The sequence below is a fragment of the Nerophis ophidion genome, linkage group LG17 (assembly GCF_033978795.1).
Source record: "Nerophis ophidion isolate RoL-2023_Sa linkage group LG17, RoL_Noph_v1.0, whole genome shotgun sequence".
In the NCBI taxonomy this organism is placed as follows: Eukaryota; Metazoa; Chordata; class Actinopteri; order Syngnathiformes; family Syngnathidae; genus Nerophis; species Nerophis ophidion.
The window spans coordinates 49,915,534-49,931,248 of NC_084627.1; the positions used below are offsets into that span (position 1 = coordinate 49,915,534).

The 15,715-nt window shown below is 41.0% G+C and overlaps 1 protein-coding gene across 2 annotated transcripts in view; it reads right to left on the reverse strand.

Annotated features, from left to right (window-relative positions):
* Nucleotides 1-15,715, reverse strand: part of LOC133536522 (WD repeat-containing protein 7) — a 143,958-nt gene that overhangs the window by 16,813 nt on the left and 111,430 nt on the right. For both annotated transcript variants that reach the window (XM_061877129.1, XM_061877128.1), the window contains one exon: nucleotides 8,878-9,064. In XM_061877129.1, coding sequence (XP_061733113.1) covers nucleotides 8,878-9,064 — 187 coding nt within the window. The remainder of the gene's footprint in view (nucleotides 1-8,877; nucleotides 9,065-15,715) is intronic.

Here is a 15,715-nt window from a genome sequence, read left to right on the forward strand (position 1 = left end):
GGTTTCTTGAGGGTGCATGGGAGTTTGCCCAAGCAGTCTACATGTGCTTTGTGGACTTGGAGAAGGCATTCGACCGTGTCCCTCGGGAAGTCCTGTGGGGAGTGTTCAGAGTATGGGGTATCGGACTGTCTTATTGTGGCGGTCCACTCCCTGTATGATCAGTGTCAGAACTTGTAGTAAGTCGGACACATTTCCAGTGAGGGTTGGACTCCGCCAAGGCTGCCTTTGTCACCCATTCTGTTCAGAACTTTTATGGACAGAATTTCTAGGCTCAGTCAAGGCGTTGAGGGGTTCCGGTTTGGTGGCTGCAGGATTAGGTCTCTGCTTTTTGCAGATGATGTGGTCCTGATGGCTTCATCTGACCAGGATCTTCCGCTCGCACTGGATCGGTTCGCAGCCGAGTGTGAAGCGACCGGAATGAGAATCAGCACCTCCAAGTCCGAGTCCATGGTTCTCGCCCGGAAAAGGGTGGAGTGCCATCTCCGGGTTGGGGAGGAGACCCTGCCCCAAGTGGAGGAGTTCAAGTACCTAGGAGTCTTGTTCACGAGTGGGGGAAGAGTGGATCATGAGATCGACAGGCGGATCGGTGCGGCGTCTTCAGTAATGCGGACGTTGTATCGATCCGTTGTGGTGAAGAAGGAGCTGAGCCGGAAGGCAAAGCTCTCAATTTACCAGTCAATTTCATTCCCTTCCTAACCTATGGTCATGAGCTTTGGGTCATGACCGAAAGGATAAGATCACGGGTACAAGCGGCCCAAATGAGTTTGGGTCTCTCCCTTAGAGATAGGATGACAAGCTCTGTCATCCGGGAGGAACTCAAAATGAAACCGCTGCTCCTCCACATGGAGAGGAGCCAGATGAGGTGGTTCAGGCATCAAGTCAGGATGCCACCCGAACGCCTCCCGAGGGAGGTGTTTAGGGCACGTCCGACCTGTAGGAGGCCACGTGGAAGACCCAGGACACGTTGGGAAGACTCCTGGCTGGCCTGGGAACGCCTCGGGATCCCCCGGGAGGAGCTGGACCAAGTGGCTGGGGAGAGGGAAGTCTGGGCTTCCTTGCTTAGGCTGCTGCCCCCGTGATCCGACCTCAGATAAGTGGAAGAAGATGGATGGATGGATGTTTGCCGACCCCTGCTCTCGGGAGTTTTGCAATAGAATTGGACTCCCAACTCTGCACAATACACCACAAACTGTGTACTGATCTTAGAAGCCAGTTCAATAAACATTGAAGTCTTTGGTGACATGCATCATAAAAGTGTGTGTGTAGTCTTAAGAGCAAACGGGAGAAAGAGCGAATGTGTGAGTAAGAAAAGGTGTGAGGGAGCAAGAGAGAGACTTACAAATAAATGAAGTGAGGAGATTAGTGGGCAGCTTATAATGTCAAGGCTAAGTCAATGGGAGCCATTCACCAGACAACAGCATAATGGACTCCCACAATGCAACAGGAATCAGACACACACAACACACCCAACAGCTGGCCCCACCCTTTCGCTAAGTGTGTGTGAGGAGAGTGGGGGGGGGGGGGGGGGCGAGCGAGGCCACCCTGTTAACAAATGAGTTGGGAGGAGAGAAAGAAGAGGGCGTGATGGGCGGACAGACAGCCCGGGCGGTGATTCATCTCTCCTGCCATTAAAGACGGCAGCCACGCATCCTCTTATTAATACGGGTAATATATTACCCATAAATCAGCAACGCTGAAATGTTTAATTTCATTTATGGCGGCGGCTGTAATTGAAAACAGTCCTGATGTTGATATAAAGCAGGAGTGAAGGGAGCTAATTGTGCTGAGAAGCAATGAGGTTAATGACCAACATTAAGTACATGTAATGAAATGATCTGGATTATCATTAAAGTCACGAGAGATCACTCACTCAATATCTCTCACACACACACACGCACGCACGCACGCACGCACGCACACACACACACACACACACACACACACACACGTGCACTGCAAAAACTGAAATCTAAGTAAGATTAAATATCTCAAAAAAGGGAGATGTTTGCTTATTTTCTAAGTGGATTTTACAAACCCCGTTTCCATATGAGTTGGGAAATGGTGTTCGACGTAAATATAAACAGAATACAATGATTTGCAAATCATTTTCAAGCCATATTCAGTTGAATATGCTACAAAGACAACATATTTGATGTTCAAACTCATAAACATTTTTTTTTGGGCAAATAATCATTAACTTTAGAATTTGATGCCAGCAACACATGACAAAGAAGTTGGGAAAGGTGTCAATAAATACTGATAAAGTTGAGGAATGCTCATCAAACACTTATTTGGAACATCCCACAGGTGTGCAGGCTAATTGGGAACAGGTGGGTGCCATGATTGGCTATAAAAACAGCTTCTCAAAAAATGCTCAGTCTTTCACAAGAAAGGATGGGGTGAGGTACACCCCTTTGTCCACAACTGCGTGAGCAAATAGTCAAACAGTTTAAGAACAACCTTTCTCAAAGTGCAATTGCAAGAAATTTAGGGATTTCAACATCTACGCTCCATAATATCATCAAAAGGTTCAGAGAATCTGGAGAAATCACTCCACGTAAGCGGCATGGCCGGAAACCAACATTGGATGACCGTGACCTTCCATCCCTCAGACGGCACTGAATCAAACACCGGCATCCTATCTCTAAAGGATATCACCACATGGGCTCAGGAACACTTCAGAAAACCACTGTCACTAAATACAGTTCGTCGCTACATCTGTAAGTGCAAGTTAAAGCTCTACTATGCAAAGCGAAAGCCATTTATCAACAACATCCAGAAACACCGCCGGCCCGAGATCATCTAAGATGGACTGATGCAAAGTGGAAAAGTTTATTTGTGGTCATACGAGTCCACATTTGAAATTGTTTTTGGAAATATTCCACATCGTGTCATCCAGACCAAAGGGGAAGCGAACCATCCAGACTGTTATCGACGCAAAGTGTAAAAGCCAGCATGTGTGATGGTATGGGGGTGTATTAGTGCCCAAGACATGGGTAACTTACACATGTGTGATGGTATGGGGGTGTATTAGTGCCCAAGACATGGGTAACTTACACATGTGTGATGGTATGGGGGTGCATTAGTGCCCAAGGCATGGGTAACTTACACATCTGTGAAGGCACCATTAATGCTGAAAGGTACATACAGGTTTTGGAACAACATATGCTGATATCTAAGCGCCGTCTTTTTCATGGACGCCCCTGCTTATTTCAGCAAGACAATGCCAAGCCACATTCAGCACGTGTTACAACAGCGTGGCTTCGTAAAATGAGTGCGGGTACTTTCCTGGCCCGCCTGCAGTCCAGACCTGTCTCCCATGGAAAATGTGTGGCACATTATGAAGTGTAAAATACGACAACGGAGACCCCGGACTGTTGAAGGATTGAAGCTCTACATAAAACAAGAATGGGAAAGAATTCCACTTTCAAAGCTTCAACAATTAGTTTCCTCAGTTCCCAAACGTTTATTGAGTGTTGTTAAAAGAAAAGGTGATGTAACACAGTGGTGAACATGCCCTTTCCCAACTACTTTGGCACATGTTGCAGCCATGAAATTCTAAGTTAATTATTTGCAAAAAAAAACAAAGTTTATGAGTTTGAACATCAAATATGTTGTCTTTGTAGTGCATTCAATTGAATATGGGTTGAAAATGATTTGCAAATCATTGTATTCATTTATATTTACACAATTTCCCAACTCATATGGAAACAGGGTTTGTACAAGACAACTTGTCTTTTAGTATTAAGTAAGCAAAAAAAGCCTCCTAATTTAGCTGCTGACATATGCAGTAACATATTGTGTCATTTACCATTAAGATAGATAGAAAGAAGAAAGAGAAAGTAAGCAGATATTAACAGTAAATGAACAAGTAGATTAATAATTCATTTTCTACCACTTGTCCTTAACAATGTTGACAGAATAATAGAATGGAAAATGACACAATATGTTACTGCAGCTAAATTGGGAGCCTTTTTTTGCTTACTTGCTACTAAAAGACAAGTTTTCTTATATGTTCACTTTTATTTATGCACAAAATTGCAATAAGAAACAAATGTTTAATGTACCTAAAAATTTTTTTGTTTAAATAAAGCCAATAATACCATTTTTGTGGTCCCCTTTATTTTGAAAATTACGGGAATAATTTTAGGTACCAGTACCAAATTGGCATGGGGACAACACTAGGTGGTATGTGCGACTATTAAATGTCCCAACAGGGAACCACTGAGCATGATCACTCCTCCTTGACGCAATCAGTGGAAGGAGTCATCTAGTGAATGCTTTGCAGACTTTGCACACAATCAGCACCAGTATTTACACCGCCTCCAATATTTGCCTGGAAGCTCCATTTTTCAAATCAAATTTCGTGTCTGTAATTAGGTCCAAATAATCAACGCAAACTGTACCGGGGTGAAAAGTACAAATAGAAAAATAACCCTTTACTCGACTTTAAAGTGACAAGCAGCCTGCTTTCACAGCCACTATTAGGCTGACATTATCCAGTCAATAATGACACCCCCCTCCCCCGTATTGATTGTTGTGTGTGACGCAGCGGACAATAACATTAGTCGCATTGTGTGTGAGTCATTGGTGGCAGAAATCAACACCGATACTGGCTTGACAGGTTAAGTGTCTGACTTACTGACTGGTAAACTTAATGAGTTACATGATAGCTAACTGCACTGCAAAAACTGGAATCTAAGTAAGATGACATATGTCAAATAAGGCTGATATTCTACTTACTAAGCAAATGTTATGTTAGTGTTTTACATGTTTTAAGGTTTTTAGTCCTAAATGATCTCAGTAAGATATTACAGCTTGTTGCTGAGATGTGATGACCTATATTGAGTAAAACATGCTTGAAACTATTTGTGTCCAAATGTCCAAAACACAGCCAGCAATGGTGCACAGGAAGGGGGGGAAGAGGCGGCCAAAATGGTCAAAAGTCCCAATTTTGTCCAAAACACCTCCCCGGGTTCCAGTCCCACAAGTCCCGCCGCAGACGAACAAGTCCCGGGATGTAAAAAAATGTCCAAAACGCACCCAGCAAAGTCCCACGGGAAGTGGGGGAGAAAAGTAAGAAATGTTGTCAAAAGTCCCCTAAAATGTTCAAAATACCGACCCAGGTTCCAGTCCCACAAGTTCCAGGATGCCCAGAATGTCCTTAACACACCCAGTCGAGTCCCACAGGGAGGGGGTATAAAAGTTGGAAAAGTCGGCTAAAGTCCCAAAAATTACTCAAGTAAAAGTAAGGAGTAGTCACACAAATATCAACTTGAGTAAAAGTAAAAAGTATGTTGTAAAAAAACTACTCAAGTACTGAGTAACTGATGAGTAACCTGTTTCTGTAATGATGACGGCAACAAGTAATGCACAAAAACATAAAAATAGCAATGAACAAATTCACGGCCCAAAATATCTCTTAAGCAACTAAAACAATAATATATATTAAATAATATATATTTGGACTTAGTTGTCTGTCTATCTGTGTTGGCTCTGTGATGAGGTGGCGACTTGTCCAGGGTGTACCCCGCCTTCCGCCCGATTGTAGCTGAGATAGGCGCCAGCGCCCGCCGCGACCCCGAAAGGGAATAAGCGGTAGAAAATGGATGGATGGATGGATATTTGGACTTACACTGTATTGAGAATGAATTTGACCTTTGCAAGCTCATTATACTATTGGCTAAGTTTTATATTCATAAATGTAAGTTTCTCAATACCCGACCTGTTTTTTGTGCCTTTAAAAAGATTTAGAACTCTACATTAAAACACTACCTCTAACAACCAAAACGCTGTGAAAACGATGATGCTGTGTTCCAAATTTAAGTTATTTACTGAGATTGCACTTTGTTTATTTTATATATATATTTTTTTTTGCATTCTATTTTAGTTAATTTGAATTTATAACCCCATGGCGCTGTTTTCTACGGTTTTTATACTGTTTTGTACTGTTTTTGTACTTACTTTGATTATTATTTTCAACTGTTTGTAAATGTTGACATTCAAAAATAAAGGTTTATAAAAAAAACAACAATGTGCAGTTAATCATGTGACCGCCTGGCTGTGTTTGATTGGTGAAACGGAGTCAAAGGTCACCAGTGACTGCATTTGATTGGTGAAACGGAGTCAAACGTCACCAGTGACTGCATTTGATTGGTGAAACGGAGTCAAACGTCACCAGTGACTGCATTTGATTGGTGAAACGCATGCATGTGAAAGATCCTACTTTGAAGCGTGCATTAACAGATGGATAAAAATAAAAAAAAGTCAGTAGCGAGTAGCAAGCTGAATGTAGATAAATGGAGCAGAGTAAAAGTAGCATTTCTTCTCTATAAATATACTCAAGTAAAAGTAAAAGTATGTTGCTTTAAAACTACTCTTAGAAGTACAATTTATGCCAAAAGTTACTCAAGTAGATGTAACGTAGTAAATGTAGCGCGTTACTACCCACCTCTGGTAGTCGCTCACAACATTCTTACAACACGTGTCACACAGGGCCTCCTTTAATTATGTTTAATTATGTTCACTATTCCTGTACTTTGAGCAGAAAATAGACAAGGCAGAGTTGAATGTACAACAGCCTGAAAGCTTGTATTTCTGTGCAGCTGAACCTCTGTGTGGCTCTTTGTCCTCGTTACACACTAGTCGTCAATACACTCCTTACAGAGCTCCGTGTGTGTGTGTGTGTGTGTGTGTGTGTGTACGTGTGTGTGCGCGCGTACGTGTGTGTGTGTGTGTGTGTGTGTGTGCGTGTGTACGTGCGCGTGTGTGTGTGTGTGTTAATCCTTTTTCAATAGGCACAGAATGGAAAAAAGCCCCCAGTGTGGAAAAGACTGGCACACATTTTATACATTTCAATAGAGGTTCGCTGGCCTGCAGCTTTCTGATTTACCTACTGAGCTCGTCTCTTAAAAAATAATAAAAGATGAAGGTCATGCCGTTTTAGCAACACCTGTAACACTTCCAAAACACATCAACTCCAAATAAAAGCCCCTCGAATATTATAAAATCGCTTGAAAGGTGAAAATGTTACATAATCATAGACAGCAATGCTGCAGTAGTATGAATACTTGGATTTATTATTTGTTAATACATTTATAAAAAAGAGTTATAAAACTATATGTGTTTGATATTGTGCAGTGAAAAGTATTATCATTCAGTTGCCATGAATAGTTTTAGCTAGAGATGTCCGATAATGGCTTTTTTGCTGATATTCAGATACTGTCCAACTCTTAATTACCGATTCCGATATCAACCGATACCAATATATGCAGTCGTGGAATGAACACATTATTATGTCTCATTTTGTTGTGATGCCCCGCTGGATGCATTAAACAATGTAACAAGGTTTTACAAAATAAATCAACTCAAGTTATGGAAAAAAATGCCGACATGACACTGCCGTATCAAAAGACACCGCATAGCCTAAAAAAATGTTGAACAAATGATATTGGTCCAAAAATACAAAAACAAATCTGTCTGGAGCCGCAATAAATCAAAAGCCATATTACATGCAGATAGTGTGTCATGAGATATAAATTGAATTAAGAAGACTTAAAGAAAACTAAATGATCTCAAATATAGCTACAAATGAGGCGTAATGATGCAATATGTACATATAGCTAGCCTAAATAGCATGTTAGCATCGATTAGCTTGCAGTGACCAAATATGTCTGATTAGCACTCCACACAAGTCAATAACATCAACAAAACTCACCTTTGTACATTCCTGCACAACGTTAAAAGTTTGGTGGACAGAAAAAGAAGTGGCATAAAACACGTCCTAGAAAGTCGGAGAAAGTTGTACATGTAAACAAACCACGGTGAGTTCAAGGACCGCCAAATTTAGTAGGACAAAATGGCGCTCGCCAAATACTCGAATCAGTGAAGCATGTTTAATGTAAATATTGTGCTTTATAACAATTAGGGAGGTTTGTGTCATGTTTGTCCTCCTACAGAAACTATATTAAAGCAAAAAATTTATTTTTTGTATTTTTTCCCTTTATCTTTTTCCATTTTGTCATACCTTTTTGAAAAAGCTCCAGAGATCCACTAGGGCGGCGCTAAAGAGCTGCATGCGGTTTGCCGACCCCCAGCCTAGCCCTACAATTAGGGGTGTGGGAAAAAATCGATTCGAATTTGAATTGCGATTCTCATGTTGTGCGATTGACAATCGATTCCCATTTTTTAAAAATAGTTTTTTTTTTTTATAAATTTTTTTTTATTTCTTTCCAATCAATCCAACAAAACAACACACAGCAATACCATAACAATGCAATCCAATTCCAAAAGCAAAGCTGAGCCAGCAACACTCAGAACTGCAATAAACAGAGCAATTGAGAGGAGACACAAACACCACACAGAACAAACCAAAAGTAGTGAAACAAAAATGAATATTATCAACAACAGTATCAATATTAGTTATCATTTCAGCATAGTAGTGATTAAAAATCCCTCATTGACATTATCATTAGACATTTATAAAAATAAACAAAAAGAACAATAGTGTCACAGTGGCTTACACTTGCATGGCATCTCATAAGCTGGACAACACACTGTGTCCAATGTTTTCACAAAGATAAAATAAGTCTTATTTTTGGTTTGTTTAATAGTTAAAACAAATTCACAAAATCTACTACTCTGCTAGCATGTCAGCAGACGGGGTTAGATCCTGCTGAAATCTATGTATTGAATGAATACAGTCGTTTTGAATCGGAAAAATATCATTTTTAAATCGAGAATCGCATTGAATCGAAAAAAATCGATATATAATTGAATCGCGACCCCAAGAATCGATATTGAATCGAATCGTGGGACACCCAAAGATTCGCAGCCATACAATGAATAAATTCATATTTGAAGTGTGTTCTGACTCACTTGGCCAGCTGCTTTTCAGCATCAGCACAGAGCTCCAACAGACCCATGAGCACGGCCGATACGTCCATGTACGGCTCCCACACCGTGAACCCTCGGCCGATCAGATCGATGGCGGTGCGGCGGATGGTGCTGTGGGGCGGCAGCTTTGGGCTCGGCGGCTGCAGCAACAGGAAGGTCAGAGCCTTGCCTGGGATGGCAAAACATAGAAACAATTTCAATTGCATCATAAGTCAAAATGAAAGGCTTTAATACCACAGAAAACAAAGCTTGCATTAGTACTTAATATTTAGTAGACCCAAGGAATGCTTTCAAAATAATTCTTTTACCCTGCCAAGGAGAAACTGTGAGATGCAATCAATCACAATCTGTAATGGAAACTGAATAGGTTTAGATTAGAGATGTCCGATGATATCGGACTGCCGACATTATCGGCCGATAAATGCTTTAAAATGTAATATCGGAAATAATCGGTATTGGTTTCACAAAGTACAATTTATGAGTTTTTAAAACGCGGCTGTATGGTGTGGTACACGGACGTAGAGAGAAGTACAGAGCAGTTGTGTCTCCCAGTCATACTTGCCAACCATCCCCATTTTCCCGGGGTACTCCCAAATGTCCCCTTCCGAAAATCTCCCAGGGGGAACCATTCTCCCGAATTTCTCCCGATTTCCACCCAGACAACAATATTGGGGGCTGCCTTAGCGTGCCGGCCCAATCACATAATATCTACGGCTTGTCACGCACACAAGAGAATGCAAGCATACTTGGTCAACAGCCATACAGGTCACACTGAAGGTGGCCGTATAAACAACCTTAACACTGTTACAAATATGTGCCACACTGTGAACCCACACCAAACAAGAACGACAAACACATTTCGGGAGAACATCCACACCGTAACACAACAGAACAAATACCCGGAACCCCTTATACAGCCTCCGCTACCACCTCAACCTCCACATGTCCCAAATTCCAAGCTGCTGTTTTGAGGCATATTAAAAAACTCTTAATTACCGATTCCGATACCAACTGATATCGATATATAGAGTGGTGGAATGAACACATTATTATGCCTAATTTAGTTGTGATGCCCCGCTGGATGCATTAAACAATGTAACAAGGTTTTACAAAATAAATCAACTCAAGTTATGGAAAAAAATGCCAATATGGCACTGCCATATTTATTATTGAAGTCACAAAGTGCATTATTTTTTTTAACATGCCTCAAAACAGCAGCTTGGAATTTGGGACATGCTCTCCCTGCGAGAGCCTGAGGAGGTTGAGGTGATAGCAGGGGGTGTATATTGTAGTGTCCCGGAAGAGTCAGTGCTGCAAGGGATTCTGGGTATTTGTCCTGTTGTGTTACGGTGCGGATGTTTTCCCGAAATGTGTTTGTCATTCTTGTTTGGTGTGGGTTCACACATTTGTAACAGTGTTAAAGTTGTTTATATGGCCACCCTCAGTGTGACCTGTATGCCTGTTGACCAAGTATGCATTGCATTCACTTGTGTGTGTGAAAAGCTGTCGATATTATGTGATTGGGCCAGTGCCTTTAAGGTTTATTTGCGCTCTGTACTTATCGCTCCATACAGTGGCGTTTTAAAAAGTCATGAATTTTACTTTTTGAAACCGATACCGATTATGTCCGATATTACATTTTATAGCATTTATTGGCTGATGATATTGGCAGTCAGATACTATCGGACATCTCTAATGTAAAATATGAATGCAACTGTATACCTGAGACTGCGGGAAGACATCATCATTAAAACATGTCAAATTCCTTAGGATTTAATTTAGGTGTGAGGTGAAAGTAGTCCAACTTTGCTCAACATGCACACACACACTCAGGATGAAGCTGGCGAGTGAGATGGAGGTCAGTTCATAGCTGACATGACATTTGAGTCAGCCTCTGTGGGGACAGACTGACCATTAAATATCTCCCAACTCGCAATAAGGCCTCCCTCCCCCCAACACACACAGAACATAAACCCTGGTCCCCGGGTCCACCGTCCAGGTGTCAGTCCGTCAATCTGAACCAAGACATCCCAGAGTGACAGAACCAGCCAGATTAGACACCGTAACTTGGTTTTATGGAGAAAGTAGATGAACATATAGAGTAGATAATATCGGACTGCCCATGTTATCGGCCGATAAATGCTTTAAATTGTAATATCGGAAATTATCGGTATCGGTTTCAAAAAGTACAATTTATGACTTGCTGTGTGTGAGAGAAGTAGAGAGCGGCAATAACCCTTAAAGGGACTGCTTTAGCGTGCTGGCCCAATCACATAATATCTACGGCTTGTCACACACACAAGTGAATGCATTGCATACTTGGTCAACAGCCATACAGGTCACACTGAGGGTGGCCGTATAAACAACTTTAACACTGTTACAAATATGTGCCACACTGTGAACCCACACCAAACACAAATGACACACGTTTCGGGAGAACATCTGCACCGTAACACAACATAAACATAACAGAACAAATACCCAATATCCCTTGCAGCACTAACTCTTCCTAGACGCTACAATATACACCCCCGCTTTCCGTACCCCCCCAAACCCTGCCAACCTCAACCTCCTCACGCTCTCTCAGGGAGAGCATGTCCCAAATTCCAAGCTGCTGTTTTGAGGCATGTAAAAAAAAAATAATGCACTTTGTGACTTCAATAATAAATATGGCAGTGCCATGTTGGCATTGTTTTCTTATAACTTGAGTTGATTTATTATTGTAAAACCTTGTTACTTTGTTTAATGCATCCAGCGGGCATCACAACTAAATTAGGCATAATAATGTGTTCATTCCACCACTGTATATACAGGTATCACTTGATATCGGAATCGGTTGGACAATATCGGAACATGCAAACTCCACACAAAAATAACTTGTACTGGTTTTCCTTTAACAATTTAATGTTGTAAAAAACAAAGTATATTTAACCCAAAAATTCGAGCAACTAAGCTGCCAGCTTTTTCCGTAACCATCCCCCGAAAAAAAAACAATGTTGTTTTCCATTCACCGTAAAATATTGTAAATGTAAAGTTTTTACTGTAAAATTGACAATCTACTTAAAACTATTTATATAATTAAAAAATGAAGTCTAAATGCAAATTCATAAATTATTCACAAGCGGCCCTCGGATGGCAGCCATAACTGTCATGTGACCCTCAATGACAACAAGTCTAACATCCCTGTACCAGCTCATACCTTCATCTAAATATTTCAATAAGGGAGATAAAACTTTGCCAAATCTTTAACTTGATCTAAACTAGAGATGTCCGATAATGGCATTTTTGCCCATATCCAATATTCCAATTTTGTCCAACTCTCACACAACAGAACAAATACCCAGAAACCCTTGCAGCACTAACTCTTCCGGGACGCTACAATATACACCCTCCGCTAACCCCCGCCCTCTCAACCTCCTCATGCTCCCTCAGGGAGAGCATGTCCCAAATTCCAAACTGCTGTTTTGAGGCATGTTTAAAAAAATAATGCACTTTGTGACTTCAATAATAAAAAAAAATTCCATAACTTGAGTTGATTTTTTTTTTGAAAACCTTGTTCCATTGTGTAATGCAGACCCATTTGGCTGTCATCTGTTTTAATTATGAGACACAATTGTGTCAAAGTCATGATTTTTTTTTAAATTCTTGAAATAGGAAATTATTAATTTAAAAAAGTAGTTTTCTACTTGTGTTGATGACACAGCTTTGCAACACTTGATATTCTAGTTTCAAGCATGTTTTACTCAATATAGCTCATCACATCTCAGCAACAAGATGTAATATCTTACTGAGATCATTTAGGACCACAACACTTAAAACATAAAAACACTAACTTAAAATCTGCTGAGTGAGAAGAATGATCTTATCAGGCAGAAAATAAGCAAATATCAGCCTTATTTGAGATATTTCATCTTACTTAGATTTCAGTTTTTGCAGTGTTTTGTACCTCGTTGAGTGTAATTTAAGATTAAGCCATGTTCCTACCTGCACGTCTTGTACGGAATAGACCGTTTGCATCCCGGGGGAACAAACCTCGCAGTCAAATGCCAAAACCCCGCCGTGACCATTTTGACATATTGTCAGGGAACGCACGATGTAATGATTAGTTTTTACAACACGTAGAAGTCCGAATGCTATTGTAGTTTGTGTATAAAATATGCACATTCATTCGCTAACTTAATTGTTCTTATTCTGGCAGGAAAATCGATCTGAGCTCCAGAGAGCGATTAGTTTCACATAAACTGATAAGCAGTATATAAACTAAACGGGTGACTGTGTGAGGACTGCAGTACGGATGTCAGAGGGCAATAGATCACTGGTCCAAGTCAAATCCCTGATGAGAATATTTATGCACATGCTTTTCTCAGAGTGAGACAGAAGAACAGTCCGAGGTCATAATGTGATTGATGAGGGCTGGGCGCTTGTTTGGATCAGAAAGTGGGGAATTTTCAACTGAGAGCCACGTTTTATCATGTTTTGGTCTAAGGTGAGTATAAACAAGCCAGGATATAGATCCAGTTGCAGCTGTAGCAGTAAAGAAGGAAGTGTAGAGAGGAGTCCACATTGAGGTCCATTTCTCACCACGGACATCTTTATTTAAAGTAGGGCTCTAGATTCAAATGAACCAATATCTATTGACAAAGCATCAGTCGGCCATAATGGAGTGTGAGTTGGAGTTGTAAACATGTCACATTAACGCCGAGAGGGTAATTAGAGCCTGAGTTTTGGTGGGAGGAAACAGACTCGGGGAGGAACCAGGGAGGAAAGGAAGAGCGTGGAATCCTAACAAATTGGAATATTGTAATTTAGCGTGGCGGTTCAACTGCCTACACCACCATTAGCGGGCTTTCTACTGTCTTTCTTCCTTCCACCCGCCGCCCTCTCTTTGTCTGCTTTAACTTGAGTGAAAGTAAATCAATGTTAGAGACTTAGTTAAGGAATGAAAGCTCAATCAGCCAGGATGCAGAGAGTGGGAAAGAATGAAGAAGAGAGCGGCGCAATAATAATACGTGGAAAAACAGAAACTATAGTTAATACAAACCCTGTTTCCATATGAGTTGGGAAATTGTGTTCGATGTAAATATAAACAGAATACAATGATTTGCAAATCCTTTTCAAGCCATATTCAGTTGAATATGCTACAAAGACAACATATTTGATGTTCAAACTGATAAATATTTTTTTTGTTGCAGATAATCAATAACTTTAGAATTTGATGCCAGCAACACGTGACAAAGAAGTTGGGAAAGGTGGCAATAAATACTGATAAAGTTGAGGAATGCTCATCAAACACTTATTTGGAACATCCCACAGGTGTGCAGGCTAATTGGGAACAGGTGGGTGCCATGATTGGCTATAAAAACATCTCCCCAAAAAATGCTCAGTCTTTCACAAGAAAGGATGGGGCGAGGTACACCCCTTTGTCCACAACTGTGTGAGCAAATAGTCAAACAGTTTAAGAACAACCTTTCTCAAAGTGACATTGCAGGAAATTTAGGGATTTCAACATCTACGCTCCATAATATCATCAAAAGGTTCAGAGAATCAGGAGAAATCACCCCACGTAAGCGGCATGGCCGGAAACCAACATTGAATGACCGTGACCTTCCATCCCTCAGACGGCACCGTATCAAAAACCGACATCAATCTCTAAAGGATATCACCACATGGGCTCAGGAACACTTCAGAAAACCACTGTCACTAAATACAGTTTGTCGCTGCACCTGTAAGTGCAAGTTAAAGCTCTACTATGCAAAACCAAAGCCATTTATCAACAACATCCAGAAAGGCCGCCGGCTTCTCTGGGCCCGAGATCATCTAAGATTGACTGATGCAAAGTGGAAAGGTGTTCTGTGGTCTGACGAGTCCACATTTCAAATTGTTTTTGGAAATATTCCACATCGTGTCATCAAAGGGGGAGCGAACCATCCAGACTTATCGACGCAAAGTGTAAAAGCCAGCATGTGTGATGGTATGGGGGTGCATTAGTGCCCAAGGCATGGGTAACTTACACATCTGTGAAGGCACCATTGATGCTGAAAGGTACATACAGGTTTTGGAACAACATATGCCGCCATCTAAGCGCCGTCTTTTTCTTATTTCAGCAAGACAATGCCAAGCCACATTCAGCACGTGTTACAACAGCGTGGCTGGTAAAATATGAGTGCGGGTACTTTCCTGGCCCGCCTGCAGTCCAGAACTGTCTCCCATGGAAAATGTGTGGCGCATTATGAAGCGTAAAATACGACAGCGGAGACCCCGGACTGTTGAAGGACTGAAGCTCTACATAAAATAAGAATGGGAAAGAATTCCACTTTCAAAGCTTCAACAATTAGTTTCCTCAGTTCCCAAACATTTATTGAGTGTTGTTAAAAGAAAAGGTGATGTAACACAGTGGTGAACATGCCCTTTCCCAAGTACTTTGGCACGTGTTGCAGTCATGAAATTCTAAGTTAATTATTATTTGCAAAAAATAATAATACAAAATATCTTGTCTTTGTAGCATATTCAACTGAATATGGGCTGAAAAGGATTTGCAAATCATTGTATTCTGTTTATATTTACATCTAACACAATTTCCCAACTCATATGGAATCGGCGTTTGCACAAATCTAATACAATGAATTTATTTTGAGTAGCGCTTCACTCGCTACACTGATGTACTGCCAGTGACTCTATAACTCACATGGACATACATGGCCTTAATCGATGCTCATTTGCTCCACCACTGTCTTCATTTATTCATTCTGTAATGCTAACCCTGTGCTGACTTGGTGGGCTGGGTCAACTGGACCCGGCCCAGGCCAGTCACAAGGTGACA